The sequence below is a fragment of the Phyllostomus hastatus genome, unplaced genomic scaffold (genome assembly GCF_019186645.2).
Source record: "Phyllostomus hastatus isolate PE091 unplaced genomic scaffold, TTU_PhHast_1.1 phas_scaffold_501, whole genome shotgun sequence".
NCBI lineage: Eukaryota > Metazoa > Chordata > Mammalia > Chiroptera > Phyllostomidae > Phyllostomus > Phyllostomus hastatus.
This window is the reverse complement of record NW_025334033.1, coordinates 27,310,446-27,324,814: the sequence shown is the minus strand read 5'-3', so window position 1 is coordinate 27,324,814 and position 14,369 is coordinate 27,310,446. Positions and strand designations below refer to the sequence as shown.

Sequence of the window (14,369 nt, the reverse complement as noted above, 5' to 3'; positions counted from 1 at the left end):
AGCTTCAGAGATGTACCGCAGCCAGTACCAGTGTGCGGGCCTTACTTGGACCGCGACTCAAACAAACCGTTAAATAAATCGGTGGGGCATTGGGGAAATGTGAACCCTCACTGGGTATTTGATGACAAAAAGAAATTACTGTTAACAGTTTTTAGATGCAAAAATGATACTGTGGTTACTTTGTAAGAGTTCTTCAGTTATGTACAAGCATCTATAGATTTTTTTCAAAGGAATCCACTGGAGGGGGAATGGGTGGGGTGGGGGTGGAACGGAACCGGTCGTGAACAGGTGGGTGCATGGGGATATTATACCATACTCCCCTTTTGTATCTGCTTTGGAATCTTATGTAACTACATTTTAAAACAAGACACAGGTATATTGATAGCCAAATATAAGTTTGGTTTTTAAATATCACATAGACACTTTCAGGTTCAGTGGTGTGCTCTGGCTGCGTACACCTCAGGGGGTGAAAAGCTTAGCCCGCCAGCCCTCCCACAGCCGTGCCGCTCCCTGATAGCCGTGGCAGGCCTGCTGAGTCCCTGGGCTCCCGGCTGGGCTTCCGCTCTGTGGGCTTCCTTTCCAGGAAGGCGGCAGTGGTCCGGTCTGATCCATCCACGGAGTGCCTCCTTCAGCCCAGAGTAACTTCTGCTTCTGCTGGCGGCATCCTCCTCCCCCAGCATCTTCTCAGGGCCACGCTCTACTAATGAGCCCCTCTGTCTCCAGATCCGCTTTCCTTCTCCACTGCCCCTTCCCTCTGCATGGGATATGCTCAGATGTCTCTGTTAAAAACCCGAGTTTCCCTGGTAGCTTCATCTTCCTGTAATGCACGAGTGTGATGCACAAGTGTGCACGCACGCGCACACACACACACACACACACACTCTTCTCTCATCCCTTTATGGCTCCATTTCTGAAATGAGCTTAAAAAACCCTTCAAATCTCAATTTGTTAAGTGTTTAGTAAGTGCCACTATGTGTTCAGACATGGTGGAGAGATGTGACAAAAATTGTAGCCTTCAAAAAGTCTTTGAAACTTGGAGGCTTGGAGTTCTGGTCTGGGACAGGTTTATGCTCTGATCTGGAGACAACAGTCCCGGGTGAACCGGGTTGAAGGACACTTCACATCAGTGTACCGTTGCAGGCTGAGGCAGCACTGGGGCGGCTGAGGCAGGACTTGAGCTGGACTTGGAGGAGTGGATGAGATTTGGAGGGCTGAAGGGGGAAGGAGTCATTTTATGCCAATTTTTCGCATGAGAACACTTGTGAAGGTTGGTGGGAGCAGCTTGTTCTGAGGACAGGAGGGCGGGCCTGACCACGGGGGCTGGCTGGGGATGGCCTCTGGAGGCCTTGACAGGCGGAGGCATTTGAGGCTCTGGTTCTGCTTCTTATTGCAGCAGGGCAGGGCGCACTGCAAAGAAAGGGAGCGGCTAACAGGAAATGCTGAGGCAGGGACCCTGCAGGGGGCCTTTGCAGTGTGACCCTTGCAGGGCCTGACCTGGTTGTGGAGGTGGTGGTGGAAACTTGACTCCTTAGGCCGAATGAGAGCAAAGAATGGGCGGAGCCAGCCTGGCCCGGGGATTCTGAGTCTTGGAAGAGTGGGTCCCATTGTCCTCAGATGAGGCATTGCCCCATGAAGTCGGGCTCCAGGCCATAACACACCCATTAACTGCCATAAGGGGACGGTATTGGAATCTTGAATTTTACAAATAAACCATTAAAAAGTTATAATTGGAAATGTTTGAATTCTGCCTGGATTCCATAATATTAAAGAACTGCTTACTTTTTAAGTGTGCTAATGGGATTATAGTTGAGTCCTTATGTTTTGGAGAGACACACTGGAGTCTGTGCAGATGACATACACTTGGGTTTATTTCCGAGTTATTTTGTGACAGGGGAGAGATGGGGCAGCAAAGATGAAGCCGGATTGGCTGTGAATTGTTAGCTGTTGAAGTTGGGGGAGAGGCGGGTGGGGTTCATTTCGCTCTTCTCTCTACCATTGTATGCATGTGAAATTTCCCTTGAAAAAATTCTGGTCCTCAGGTAGTGCAAGGCTTACCCTGGGCCTCACAATTCTCAATTCCAATCAGAAATCACAAGAGGCATTTTGAGCTGTGCCACGTTGATCTCTTGTTACATTTCAAAACAGAAATTTGGTCCACTTCTGTTTTGCCTAAAGCAGAAAAATTCACTCACTGGAAAGAAATGATGCTTTGCTTTTTTGTGGGAAAACAAACTGGGAGGTTCACATGATCTCCTTTATCATGGTCATGGAAAGGGTCCAGCCAGCTGAAGAGGCAAAGGCAAAACTCAAGAGAAAAGTCACATTTTTAGGTGGCTGGAAATAAATACTTCTTCCGGGAGAGCCAGTCCGAGGGGTGGTCTCTGACAGCGGAGCACACGGCACAAGTGTGAACGCTGAGACTGAGCTGAAAAACTGCAGCCTGAACCACAGCTGCCAGCCAAAGAGGCTAGTGCTACTGTGGTGGCAACCACACATCGCCCTGGCAGGGTCTAGGGGCAGAAGAGTAACCCCGATACTGGTTATTCTGGTGCCCAGCCACGCGGCACCTCCCTCACAAACCACAGACAGGGAGGCTGCTCTGACAATGTCCCCAGCTGTGCACAAAGGGAACACCAGCCATCATGAGCTGATGCAGGGTCCTATGAACTGCCACAAAGCCCCACAGTTGGGAGGCCACCTCCCAGGCTACAGGACAGTGACCAGATTTCTTTTTCAATGAGTGGTCCCAGACAGAACATATCCTTATGCTTGTAAACTAGCAAGCCAGGAGGGTCAATTTTGAACTTAAGTAAGTAACGCCATTTTCCTTTTTATTTTTTTTTTCACTTTTTTAAACCATTTTTTATTCTTGTTCGAATACAGTTGTCTCCATTTTCCTGCCAACACTTTCCCCTGCCCCACCCACCCCCACCTTCCATCCTACCCCCCTTTGGCTTTCCCATGGGTCGATCCTTTATACATGTTCCTTGATGACCCTTCTTCCCCTTCTTTCCCCCATTATCTCCCTCCCCCTACCTTTTGGTTACTGTCAGTGTGTTCTTTATCTCCACATCTCTGGCTCTATTTTGCTCGCTTGTTTGTTTTGTGGTCCTTTTCTTTAATGAGGAGGAGTTGCAGCGGGGAGTGGGAGGCTAGGGGATTAATATAGGTGTATGCTTCCCTGGGGACAAACCAGCACGAAGTCAGCATGAGAACCCAGTTCAGTGAGCGTGTGAGGGCCTGCTCTGTGCCAGGCACTGTGGACGGAGCATGGATGGATGAGACACGATTCCTGCCTTTACAGAGAACACAGGAAAGGGAGGAGACAGGTGCGCCAAACTCCTGGGTAAATATTGAAACAGAAGGGCAGGGAAGTCCCGTGACTCAGGCAAGGTACCTCTGTTACTAAAGTCTGACTTTGGGCAAATTGGTTCATCTCAATTTTTTGTCTATACAATGGGGCAATTCTTGTTTTGCTGAGTTGTAAGGACAGAGGCTAGTAAAATAACTGCAACAATAATAATGAATGAAGACGCATCCTCAGGCAGCTGCAGGAGGAATAGAAAAGGCTTTCGGACCCTCTCACCTAAGGGCCTGTGACGGGTGCTCAAGGAGGGGTGCCCCTGAGGACATCAGCCGAGGCCCACGGCGGGTTCCCGTTGCAGGCGCCGCCCCTGCCAGCCAGCCCCAGGTGCGGCCGTGCCCTGTGCCCTCGTGCCTGGAGTTGGTCCCCACTGGGCACCTTGTCACACCGGAGCAGCCTGGGCATGAGCCCCACTCCCCGACCCGTTCAGACTTGCCTGAATCGGAGGGCGAAGGCACTTAGTTCCAGTCATCTTCGCAAATCTCAGAGCCTGAGAGCCAGAGGGACATTCTGGAACGTACTGTCCAGGCCTCCCATCTGCTCGGAGGACAAGGAGATTTGGGCACGGAGTGTGACCAGCTCACGGGCACTGAGGTGGCACCGCCAGGCCGTTCCGTTCTCTAGGCTCTCCTGGTCCCCCAGAGCCGCTTCTCTTTCCCGGGAGCGTTTGCCTCCACGGACTCTGTTGCCTGTTTTAACCTTGGTCCTTCCTGTCTCCAAATACCTGATTTAGCCTAACATCCAAGAAGGAGTATTTAGAACAAATAAAAAAGGTGGGGTCTTTTTTGTATTTAGCAAATGCTTTTATTTTTTAGATCTTTTATTTTTCCCCCATTACCATTTAGTCTTCTTAGTCACCTTTTCTCAAGCTCTCTGTTCTCTGGGGTCTTTTGTTCTCTGGGAAAATGCTTCCTTAATGCTTGCTATGTGTGACCCTAATCACAACAAGGGCTCCCAGAGATGAAAATGAGAGGTCCCAGTCCCCAAGCAGCTCTTGGTTTAGCTATCCCTGACACGCTTTCTCCGTGACCTAGTTCCCTGTAGTCACGCGTGCGTGCCTCTTCACTTCCTGAGGCTTCCCATTCACCCCTGCCCGGCAGCTTCCGCCACCCGAGTGTGGGCCCAGTGAGCAGAGAAGTGGCCGGCAGCCTCACCCTGGAGAGCTCACCACCCACCTTGTGTGCCTCTTCCTGACCCTTGGGGTTCACATGGAACCACAGGAGTGCGTCAGCTTGCTCTCTCCTGTCCCCGAGGGGTTTGGTTTTGCCCTCAGCTGAAGGACTGCCTTCCTCCAGTTTGCCCCTGGAGTGATGGCTTTGGTGTCCCCCAGCCTTCTCCCCTATCACCTCTGGGTGTAGCTGAGCTGCCTTGAGTCTGGGCTTTGAGGTCTTGGATAGAAAAACAACAGAGTTTGGTGGAGAGTGATGCATGCAAGTGAGGACACAGGGGTCCAGTGGGAGGCTGGACTGGAGATTCTGAAGTCCCTCCCGGCGCTAACACTTCTGGAAAGGTCTCTCCAAAGGCGGACAGCCTGAAAAACCAGTGGGGTTCTGCTGTGTGTGCCCAGACCCAGGACCAACTCCTCAGCACTTTAAATGACCCTGGGCACCAAATTTGACTTCGGGCTCTCCCTGCTCTCTGATGAGGTCCCCTGGTCAGAGACGAGGTGCAGGGGATCGGGATTCTGTGGCCGGTGTGCACACTTGTGAGACGGCACTCTCGTCTATGGAAGGGTTACCAGACCCTGGTGTTCCTTCCACCTCTGCTGGAGTCGGCACCCTTCCCTGTGCCGAAATACCGGTGCACGGGCCCAGGTGGCAAGGCTTGGTGCCCAGCTCCGGGAGAGCCCACGGGCACCACGTTCTACTGAACGAGCCATGACTTGTCAATTATTTGCTCCTCTGGAGAAACCTCAGCCTGAAAATCTGTTTAATTACCATGGGAGATAATCTTTTAAACATAGCCTTACATTCTTTAAAGGCTTTTCCCTGTGAGAGTAGGAAAGTTTATCTGAAGTGGGATTGGATTGTTTATTTTCATTTCCAGCAGAAGGACTATTACCTGGTAGTTATCAAGAAGCCCTGAGCCCTGGCGGATTTATTTTTTAAGTCTGTTCCTCCTCACTGGTAGTTTGTCAGTTACATTGTAATAATTAGTCTGTAGTCTTGTCATTCTGTTTCTCAGTGTAAACCCTGCACTTGGCTCCGTGATTCCAGGCCTATAATTACTTGGTATTTGTCTGGTATCCCTGTCAGGTTGGGTTCCGTACGTACCGTACGTAGATGAGCGTAGTGTTGATTCTCAAGGGTATGTACTCGCTAGGAGAGGGTCATGCCTGTAACTCCATCAGCCTCAGAGACCCTTCTGGAGCTGTAGTCACTCAGACACCTATTTTTCCAACTTGGGGCACCCCAGCAGATTCATTAAATCCTTCCCCACTAGAACACAAGACTTGGCCAGCAGGGGCTCCCGTGCTGGGTTCCCCCCTGGCGGCTCTGGGCCCAGGGCCCAGGGCCCAGAGCAGTCCTGCTTGTAGCAGGTGAAGTGGCTGAAAGTCAGCAGGTTGTCACGTGGGGAGGGTGTGTATTGTGTCCCAATATAGACAAGACACAAAGCCAAGCAGAGCTGGGTGGGCCCTGGCCCCTGGCCTGGGGCTGCCCCAGGCCTTTCCCCACATCACTTTAAGGGCAAATGGTCTTGGGGCATTTTCCGAACCTGGTTCTATAGGCGGAGATCTCTGGGCCTTGAGGAAATTACCTCTGGATTAAGGAAAGGAGGAATTATATTGAATACAGAGTTCGAAAGTGAGGAAAGAGGAGTTTGTGGAACACTGATTAAATCTTGGGCTTAAATCTCTTTTTCCAGGTCCTGACGGGGAGAAAAGCTGGCCCAAGAACTACCCATTATGCGGGGGCCAGATGCAGTCCCCAATAGACCTGCACAGTGACATCCTCCAGTATGACAACAACCTTGTGCCCCTTAAGTTCCAAGGCTACAATGTGTCTGCCAATGAGCAGTTTACACTGACCAACAATGGCCATTCAGGTGAGGGAGAGACCCCAGAGAGATGTCGGGGATGTCTGAGCTTCTCTCCACTCCGTCTGCCCTCTTCCATCTGTTGGGGAGGGGGCTCCATGGAGACATCCGGGAGAGGGCCAGGGGGAGCCCTTGAGGGCATCTGGGACCACTCTCTCCAGGGAATGCTGGAGGCCCTGGGCTCCGGCCACTGTGCCAGAGCAGCACCTCTCAGGAGCAGCACGTGTCCTGAGATGGGAGGGGACAGGCCTGAGCCCCTTGGCCACTGGCTGCAGTGTGGGAATGAACTCTTGGGCATCATGAACTCAAGAAGCCACAGTTCACTGCGGGCACGCACCCAGCCTCTGGAGTCAGACAAACCTGGCCTGGAATTCTGGCTCGAGTGCTTATGAGTCATGAGACTCTGGGTAAGACTTTTAACCTCCTTGAGCTTCCACCTGGAAAATGGGCATATTGGTGGGTACCATGAAGATGAGAGATGACGTGCGTTGGGATCTGTTGTAGAGCAGATGCCTCTCGAATAGCAATTGTTGTTGCAGTGATAGAATTCTACAGCTTGGCAGGTACTTTATTAAAGGTTCTATTTCCGTAGCCAGGTGTGTAGTGCATGGATATGTAAACGAACAGCCACCCATTGGTCTAGTATCTGTGTTCCTGCCATCATTTTGCAAGAGGAACCAAGAAGGTGCAGGTGCCACTGGAATTGCTTTAGTGAAATAGGGACATTCTGAGGACAAGAGGCCAGGTTTCTGACCCACAGGCTGCCCCTCTCCAGTCTCCACCTTGCTGTATCCACCTGCCCCAGTCTGGGCCCGGGCATGTATTGTCTGCCTGACTCTGAGCTTGCCTCTCCACTTCCTGCAGTGAAGCTGAGCCTGCCCCCAGGCATGCATATCCAGGGCCTCCCATCCCGCTACAGCGCCACACAGCTGCACCTGCACTGGGGGGACCAGAACGACCCCCGCGGCTCTGAGCACACCGTTGGTGGGGAGCACTTTGCTGCCGAGGTGAGTGGGGTGCTGGGCTGGCAGAAGCTGCCTGGCGGTGGGTCACCTGGCATTCTTCCATTTAGCTGGTGTGCAGATAAGATCTGAGCGCATGGGGTGGGGGGGGCACAGCCTTCATGCTCTCCACACCAGCCCCATCAGCAGCATAGGAAGGTGTAGCTACTCCGGCCTCCCTGCAGCTCCTCTGTGGTGTCCTGGTCCCCTTTCTCTCCTAAACAGGCTGAGTTTGTCTCTACCTTTTACTGAGCGATGCTGCTCAGAAGGCAGTGCTCCCGGGGGTGGGGAGGGCACCGTGGGACACATATGCCCTTTTTCTAGAGATCGCCCTTCTGTTGGCACAGATTAAGATCCCATCAGCTTGTCTAGCTGATGCATCCTGCTGCTGAATCATACCGGGGTAACTGTCCCCCCAAACTTCTGTGTCTTCACACTCCATGCTGTTCGCACAGGTCTTTCCCATCGCATCTTTCCTTTCCCTGGACCTAGGTTGTGCTTTGAATATGGGGATCCAGGTCCAGGGATACTCTTCTATTGTACTTGGCCACATTCAGAGCCCCCACGGCCTTGAATTTGGAGGTGCGTTCTGAATGTTTACAGTGTGATACAAGGAGATAAATACTACTGATCAGCAAGTGGAGCCCACAGTAAACACTGACATGACCACTTTCCTCTGTTCTTAATTGCTGAACTGCTTAATGTCTCAGGCTAATTACAAGTTGAGTTACCAGTGTGGAAAGACTATAATTCTGGAGAGGCAGGACGGCACTGCTGGAGCTGCACGTATTTCAGACCAGGCCCCTCTCCAAACTTCCAGGGCTGTAGCCCTTCCAGGCTAACTGCCATGTGGGGGCGCCTACTTTCTCGTGGGGAATAAAGGAGGAGTTACGGTGTAGGCTGGGAGGGTTTGGACATTTCAAGATATTTCTAGTTATTGTATTTTCTGCTATTAAGCCTCATCATTAGACCAAGAGTCTGGTGAAGATGGGCCATAACATCAATAACAGAGAAAATACACCAGGTTAACCCTACATTGGTGGGTTCTCTATCCCGGGTCCTCGAGGATGTGGAGGTTCTTCATGGTTGCGTCTGCATAAGCAACCTCGTAGTCCTGTTGGCAGGGAATTCCCTTCTGTTCTGTTAGCCTTCACCCCGCGCCCCCCTTGATTTAATCTGAGCGCAGTGAGGAAAGTGCTAAAACAGATCACAAGCTCAAAGTCAGGCGTACAAAAGAAATAAGGCCCTAGGGCCTCTGGGTTCCAGCCACATAGACTTCTGCTCTGTCTGTCAAAGCAACGCCAGGCGAGGATGGTGTGGGGCAACGCAGGAGGCCACACCCTTCGGGTGGAAAAGGGGAAACAGGAGCCCTAAGAAATCCTTAACAGAGGACCACTTAAAAGAAGGAATAATTTGATATAACTTTTAAAAATTAGAAAGGGCCACTTGAAAAGTGGGGGACGTTGCGCTGTGTTCAATCAAATATTCTTGAATTCTGAATATAACCATATAAGACAGAAAAAAACATGGATAAAGACAAATGAAAGAGAGAGAAAGTCTCAGTGTGCCATAGCCCCGGGAGGCGAAGGACCAACAGAAGGACGTGCGTCACAGCTGTGGATCTACTTACTAACGCAGCATTTTGAGAACAAGGGATGCCGCCGCCTTTAGGATGAAAAATCAGGTTAAATGTTGTCAGACTTTGCCATTGCAATGTCTTGATGCCTACCTAGACCTTTTGTTCACTTGAGACCAAATACTAGGCCATATATTTTAATACACGTGAGGAAGAAGGATAAATAATTTAAGCCTGGTGAAGAGAATCCCTGGGTGTTCCATACGCTTCTCTCTCCACATGTCTAATTATAAGGTGCCTCTCCTGGCTGTTGTTGTGGCAGCAGCACTCTGTCCGTCTCCCTGTCATTAGCCCCCAACAGAACTGTCCCCAGTGAAACATCGGCAGATTTGGCTCCCTGGACAGTATTCCCTATTGTCATCTTTCGTGTCTCACACCCAGGAAATGTTAATTAGTCGCACCATTGTTGCTTTCAAGAGGATGGGCCAAAACCCGTGTGGAAGTTTTCTTCTTGGAAGCCGTGGTCCCAGTCCCTGAGCTTTCTTCAGCTGTGTTAAGTGTTACCTCATCACTGGGCCCAGTTGTAGAGAAATTAGGGAAAACATCTCAAGTATTAAAATGGACAGTAAAATCTTCTGTAGGGAATAGAGGAGGTAGTGGCCTTTGAGGGTATTCATCAACTTTTATGGAAGTGAAGCAATTTAGCCTGCTCATACAAAGAAGCCTGTCCCTTTCGGAACATAAGCATCGTCTTCTCCAGTGCCCTGCATTGGTCTCCGGGCACGGTGGGACTCCCCACCAGTCTGCGGCTCCGCCCTTCCACTCCGGGCCGTTCATCCAGGAGAAATGAAAGCATTTGTCCACACCAAGGCTTGCACATGAACGATCAGGAGCAGATTTACATGTAGCAGCCAGTGTAGATCTGGAGGCTGGAAGTCCAAGATCCAGGCCTCGCAGGGTGGGCTTACGGCGGGCGCTCTCTCCCTTGGCTTGTGGACGGCGGGCTTCTCGCTGGCTCATCACTTGGTGGAGAAAGAGAGTGGTGACCTCACCCAGACTTTATAAACCTAAGATTTCCCCAAAACTTCTCTCCTCCTCACTTTGATAATGACAATTTCTGCTTTGAAAAAATGAATTTAGAATTTTTTGTGAAGGTTAGTGTCTATATTCATGGAGCAAGATTTTTGTTTTATTGCCAGTTAAAATACGCCTGATAAAACCTTGATAAGACCATGTGGTGATTTTCTCTGCCAGAGGGATAAACACGTGTCCTCTCTGGACACAATGATGAGTAAGTTACAGTTAGAGGTTTACCGCCCCAGACCCCTGTGCTTCCAGGTCAAGTGCAGAGTGGCCAGACAACATGAGACTATTTCGGCCTGGGCTCTAAAACAAGCAAATAGAATCAGAAGGGAGAAGTGCTCCAAAGTACCCAGGGTTTTTCATGGCTAATATAAAAACTCATTCACTCACTCATTCATTCATTCATTCATTCACTCATTACCTATTGTGCACATGGTACTTTCTGAGCACCATATCAGACTCTGGGATACAGTGGCTAGTAAGAGGCAGTCTGCCCTGGCAGAGTCTGCAGGGAGGAATGAGGGAAAAGGGAAACTGGGGAGGCCATGAGGGGAGGGCCTGAGAGGCATAATCCACCTCGGGGGAGGTCTGTCCTCCCCATTAGATTCCAGCCTCCTGCAAAAGTGAAAGGTTCCCGTGAGTCGTGCACCTCCTTATAAGCAGTTTCTTGTCCACTGCAGCTGCATATTGTCCACTACAACTCGGACCGGTACCCCAATGCCAGCACTGCAAGTAAAGAGCCACAAGGCCTTGCCGTCCTAGCTATCCTCATAGAGGTAAGAGATGTTAAGAGGGGTTTTACGTGAAATTCAAAGCTGGGTGCTATCAGACTTGGCGTATGGTTCCGCACACACCTGTCTGTGGGATGTACATGGCTCAATAGCATCTAGGCTGTGTCTTGCCTTCAGAGCAGGGGGCGTTCCCCCACAGAGTTGCTTCTCTCTTGGCCTGGAGGCGGCACTGTCTGTGGCTGGGCAGCAGAAATGGGCATCTCTTGTAACATTGGGAAGATGAGCCCTAGTCCACAGCCCAACTGCATAAGGCATGGAATTGCCCAGTTGGATAGCACATGTGAGTGGGTGGGGGGGGGCGAGAGAGGGTGGGAATCATTCAATTCTGTACCATCTGATGCCTGAAACCCTGACACAACTGGCATCCAAGTTCCATCCTTGGTATGAACTCTGGGATGAGTTCTTTCCTAATCCCAGAAAATGGGACTATCTCCTGATTCACTTGCATTATTTTTCCCTAATGAGACCGTATGTACCTTGTTTCTTACCTGCCTTGTATGAACTCACACTCCCTTAAAGTTTGGAAGGACATGCCTTCCGGCTCACAGCCAGATAATCAGGAGCACAAGCTGTATCTCTTGCCCCGGACACTGCAGCCCCAGTGCCTTGAGCTGGAAACATTATGTCCTGAGCTACAGGGGGGCAGGACCACTGCGCCACCCCGTGCCAGCCTAGTGACCCATCACGGCCTGGCAGTGGCGACCACGTACCCCCAGCCAGGCCCTTCGATGAGCAGTTGTCAGTTCGGGCTCGGCCTACAGAATCTGCCCCCGTTCAGCTTGCCCTGTCTCCACTGCAGATGGGCTCCTTCAACCCCTCCTACGACAAGATCTTCAGTCACCTTCCAGATGTGAAGTACAAAGGTGAGCGGCCTGGGACGCTAATCGCCCTCGTTGGAGAAGGATATAGTGGCTCCCGAGTGACCTGAAGGGAAACGAAAGCTGAGGGCAGGTGCTGCCCGTGACCAGGCCCTTGGGTCAGAGGGCCCAGGAAGGGGCTAGTTCACGTTTCTAGGCTCAGGCACATGCTCAGCTGCTCCTCTGCCATGGTGAGCCAGGATGACGCCATCCCCCAACATGTCTCTCCAGGCCAAGAAGCGCACATTCCGGGTTTCAGCATCGAAGAGCTGCTTCCTGAGAGGCCTGAAGAGTATTATCGCTACCAAGGGTCCCTGACCACACCTCCTTGCCACCCCACTGTGCTCTGGACGGTTTTCAGGAACCCCGTGCAAATCTCCCAGGAGCAGGTGAGTGTTGTGCCCCTCCGGTAAGAGGCCACGTGGTGTCACCCAAATCATGATTGATGACTCACTGTCCTCACTTAGAGGTTCACTGGCGGCTATTCAAATGTTCTCCAAACGTCACGAATGCGTGGGAAGCGCTGCAGCCATTACATGGGGCTAGCAAGTCAAGCAGGAAAATGCGTCTGTCTCTTTAAAAAAGAGTTGTTAAGTTGCATTTCCTAGTCTGTCCCTCCATGCATGGTGTTCACCTCTCAGGTGGGAGAGAGCACGCTTCCTTTGCAGGGTGGAATGAAGGAAGGATCAGGTTAAATCGTTTAACACACACAGGAGCTGGGACACAGCTATGAGTGAGGTTCTCTGCCCTCAAGAAGCTCACAGTCTAGTGTAAAACTGGCAACAGAAGCCTCAGCAAACATCTCTAACACGCTCATTTTACAGGTGACGGAAGTGAGGGTTAGAGAGTTGACGATACTGCGGGATCACCGCTGGTTAGTGACAGAGCTAGACCAGGCCACTGCCCGTCCCTCTACCCCACAGTCTCAATTCACCGAGAGGAAAAAAGGCCGTCGGGGGCCAGGGCCGGGGCAGTGCTGCACACTGGCTCCTGGCCCACCCCACCTGTCACCCCCTCACTGTGGCTCCTTTCTCACTATGAGCTACTGATCTGAGTAACCGAGAGAACAGGCGCTTCTACTCCCAGAACAGCCTTGGAGACTGATCGTATAATCCATGTGGGGATATGAAAACTCCGTGGAACTGGCAGTCAGATGACCTGTGAAATCCCGCCTCCCTCTTTTTGTTCCTTTTGATGGGACCTGCTAGGCCCCTCTGATTTAGAGTTGGGTTCCAAATCAGGCTCAGGACAGTGGTGCAGTCTCAGGGAGAGACTGATCCCCCTACCTGCACCCAGATTTCAGGCACAACCTGAGGCTAACAGCACTGACCTTTCCCCAAGCCTGGGAGGTGGGAAGGCAGAGCAGCTCACCCCATGGCCAGTCACCCGGATGCCCACAGGGAAGGGGAGCAGTTCTCTGGCTTTCCCGCTGCTGTGTGGCCCACAAGGCTCTGGAGGTGAGAGCTGGCAGTCTCTTCCTCCCAGAAGCCAGGCAAGGAGGCCGTCCCTCTGCCTGCAGCGTGTGCTTCTGCTCTTCTCCCCGCAGCTGCTGGCTTTGGAGACAGCTCTGTACTGCACACACGAGAACGACCCATCCCCCGTAGAAATGGTCAAAAACTTCCGGCACGTCCAGAAATTCGATGAGAGGTTGGTGTACGTCTCCTTCCAAAAAGGTGAGGCGACGCAGGGTGTGTGGGGCAGGTGTGGTGGGGGGGGGAGTGGGTGCCAAGGTGCTCATCGAGTATGGAGGGGGGATGCCCTGCTCTCGGATTTTGTCCCAGATGCCTTTAGGTGGATTAAGAACAACTCTGGCCCCCAAAACAACCAAGGTACATGAGCAGCTATTGTGTGTGGGTTTACTGAGGTCGCCCTTCACCCACTCTCGACTTCCCTGAGCCTTGGTAGGAAGCACAAGCCAGGCCCTCCAGGCACGTGGACCAGAGCCCTCATTAAACCTGGGAGTCTCCCCTGCTGTGGGGAGAGAGAATGCTCTGGGGGACCTCTCCACTCTGGAGACCCACCCCTTCTCCTAAGACGTACGATAGCACCCTTTTCATGAGATCACATTTCCAACTTCTTATTCTGGGCTTTCTTAGCCTCATGGACCATCTCCAGCCTTGCCAGGTGATTCACGGCACTGCCAGCCCCATCAGTGCCCAGGGACACTCCTTTGCAAGGAGTCACATCCATGGTCACAAGCAGCTCGTGCTCTAATGTAGAAGGGCCATCCAGCAGGACAGCATGGGCGCTCACTGTCTTTCTGTCTCATCTCCTTGAAGCTTGCTAGAGCGCAGGCACCCAGGGGCTGTACTTGAAATGACACTGAGCAGTTTTCCTTATTGCTGATATTAGGAAAGCTCAGTTCTTCCTTCTAAATCGGCAACCCTAACTCCCCAGAAGGACATTTAACACCTTTACTTGCTCAGGATCTACATCGATACTGCTGGAATCTAGGGGTCCAGGAAAGGGGGTAAAGGAACACTCTCGGGGCCCACACCCTTCTTCATGCCTCCACATCTACTTTCTCATGGAGATGCTTGAGCGGCTCCCAGCATGGGAGTCTCGAGTGGTCAGACGCAGGTATGCCTGTGGAAGCATCACTTCTTACACGTCATTTGTGACTGAACTGGATCAGATCCGCACATCTAAGGATGGCCCCCA

At 51.7% G+C, this 14,369-nt stretch overlaps 2 protein-coding genes across 7 annotated transcripts in view; one reads left to right on the top strand and one right to left on the bottom strand.

The window, feature by feature from the left end:
• The window catches only part of APH1B (aph-1 homolog B, gamma-secretase subunit), a 73,972-nt gene that overhangs the window by 12,242 nt on the left and 47,361 nt on the right, over positions 1 to 14,369 (bottom strand). The window lies entirely within an intron of this gene.
• CA12 (carbonic anhydrase 12) overlaps positions 1 to 14,369 on the top strand; it is a 52,093-nt gene that overhangs the window by 25,747 nt on the left and 11,977 nt on the right. For all 6 annotated transcript variants that reach the window (XM_045822030.1, XM_045822027.1, XM_045822028.1 and 3 more), the window contains exons 3-8: positions 6,230 to 6,409; positions 7,265 to 7,407; positions 10,741 to 10,836; positions 11,651 to 11,714; positions 11,940 to 12,097; positions 13,255 to 13,381. In XM_045822030.1, the coding sequence (XP_045677986.1) occupies positions 6,230 to 6,409; positions 7,265 to 7,407; positions 10,741 to 10,836; positions 11,651 to 11,714; positions 11,940 to 12,097; positions 13,255 to 13,381 (768 nt within the window). The remainder of the gene's footprint in view (positions 1 to 6,229; positions 6,410 to 7,264; positions 7,408 to 10,740; positions 10,837 to 11,650; positions 11,715 to 11,939; positions 12,098 to 13,254; positions 13,382 to 14,369) is intronic.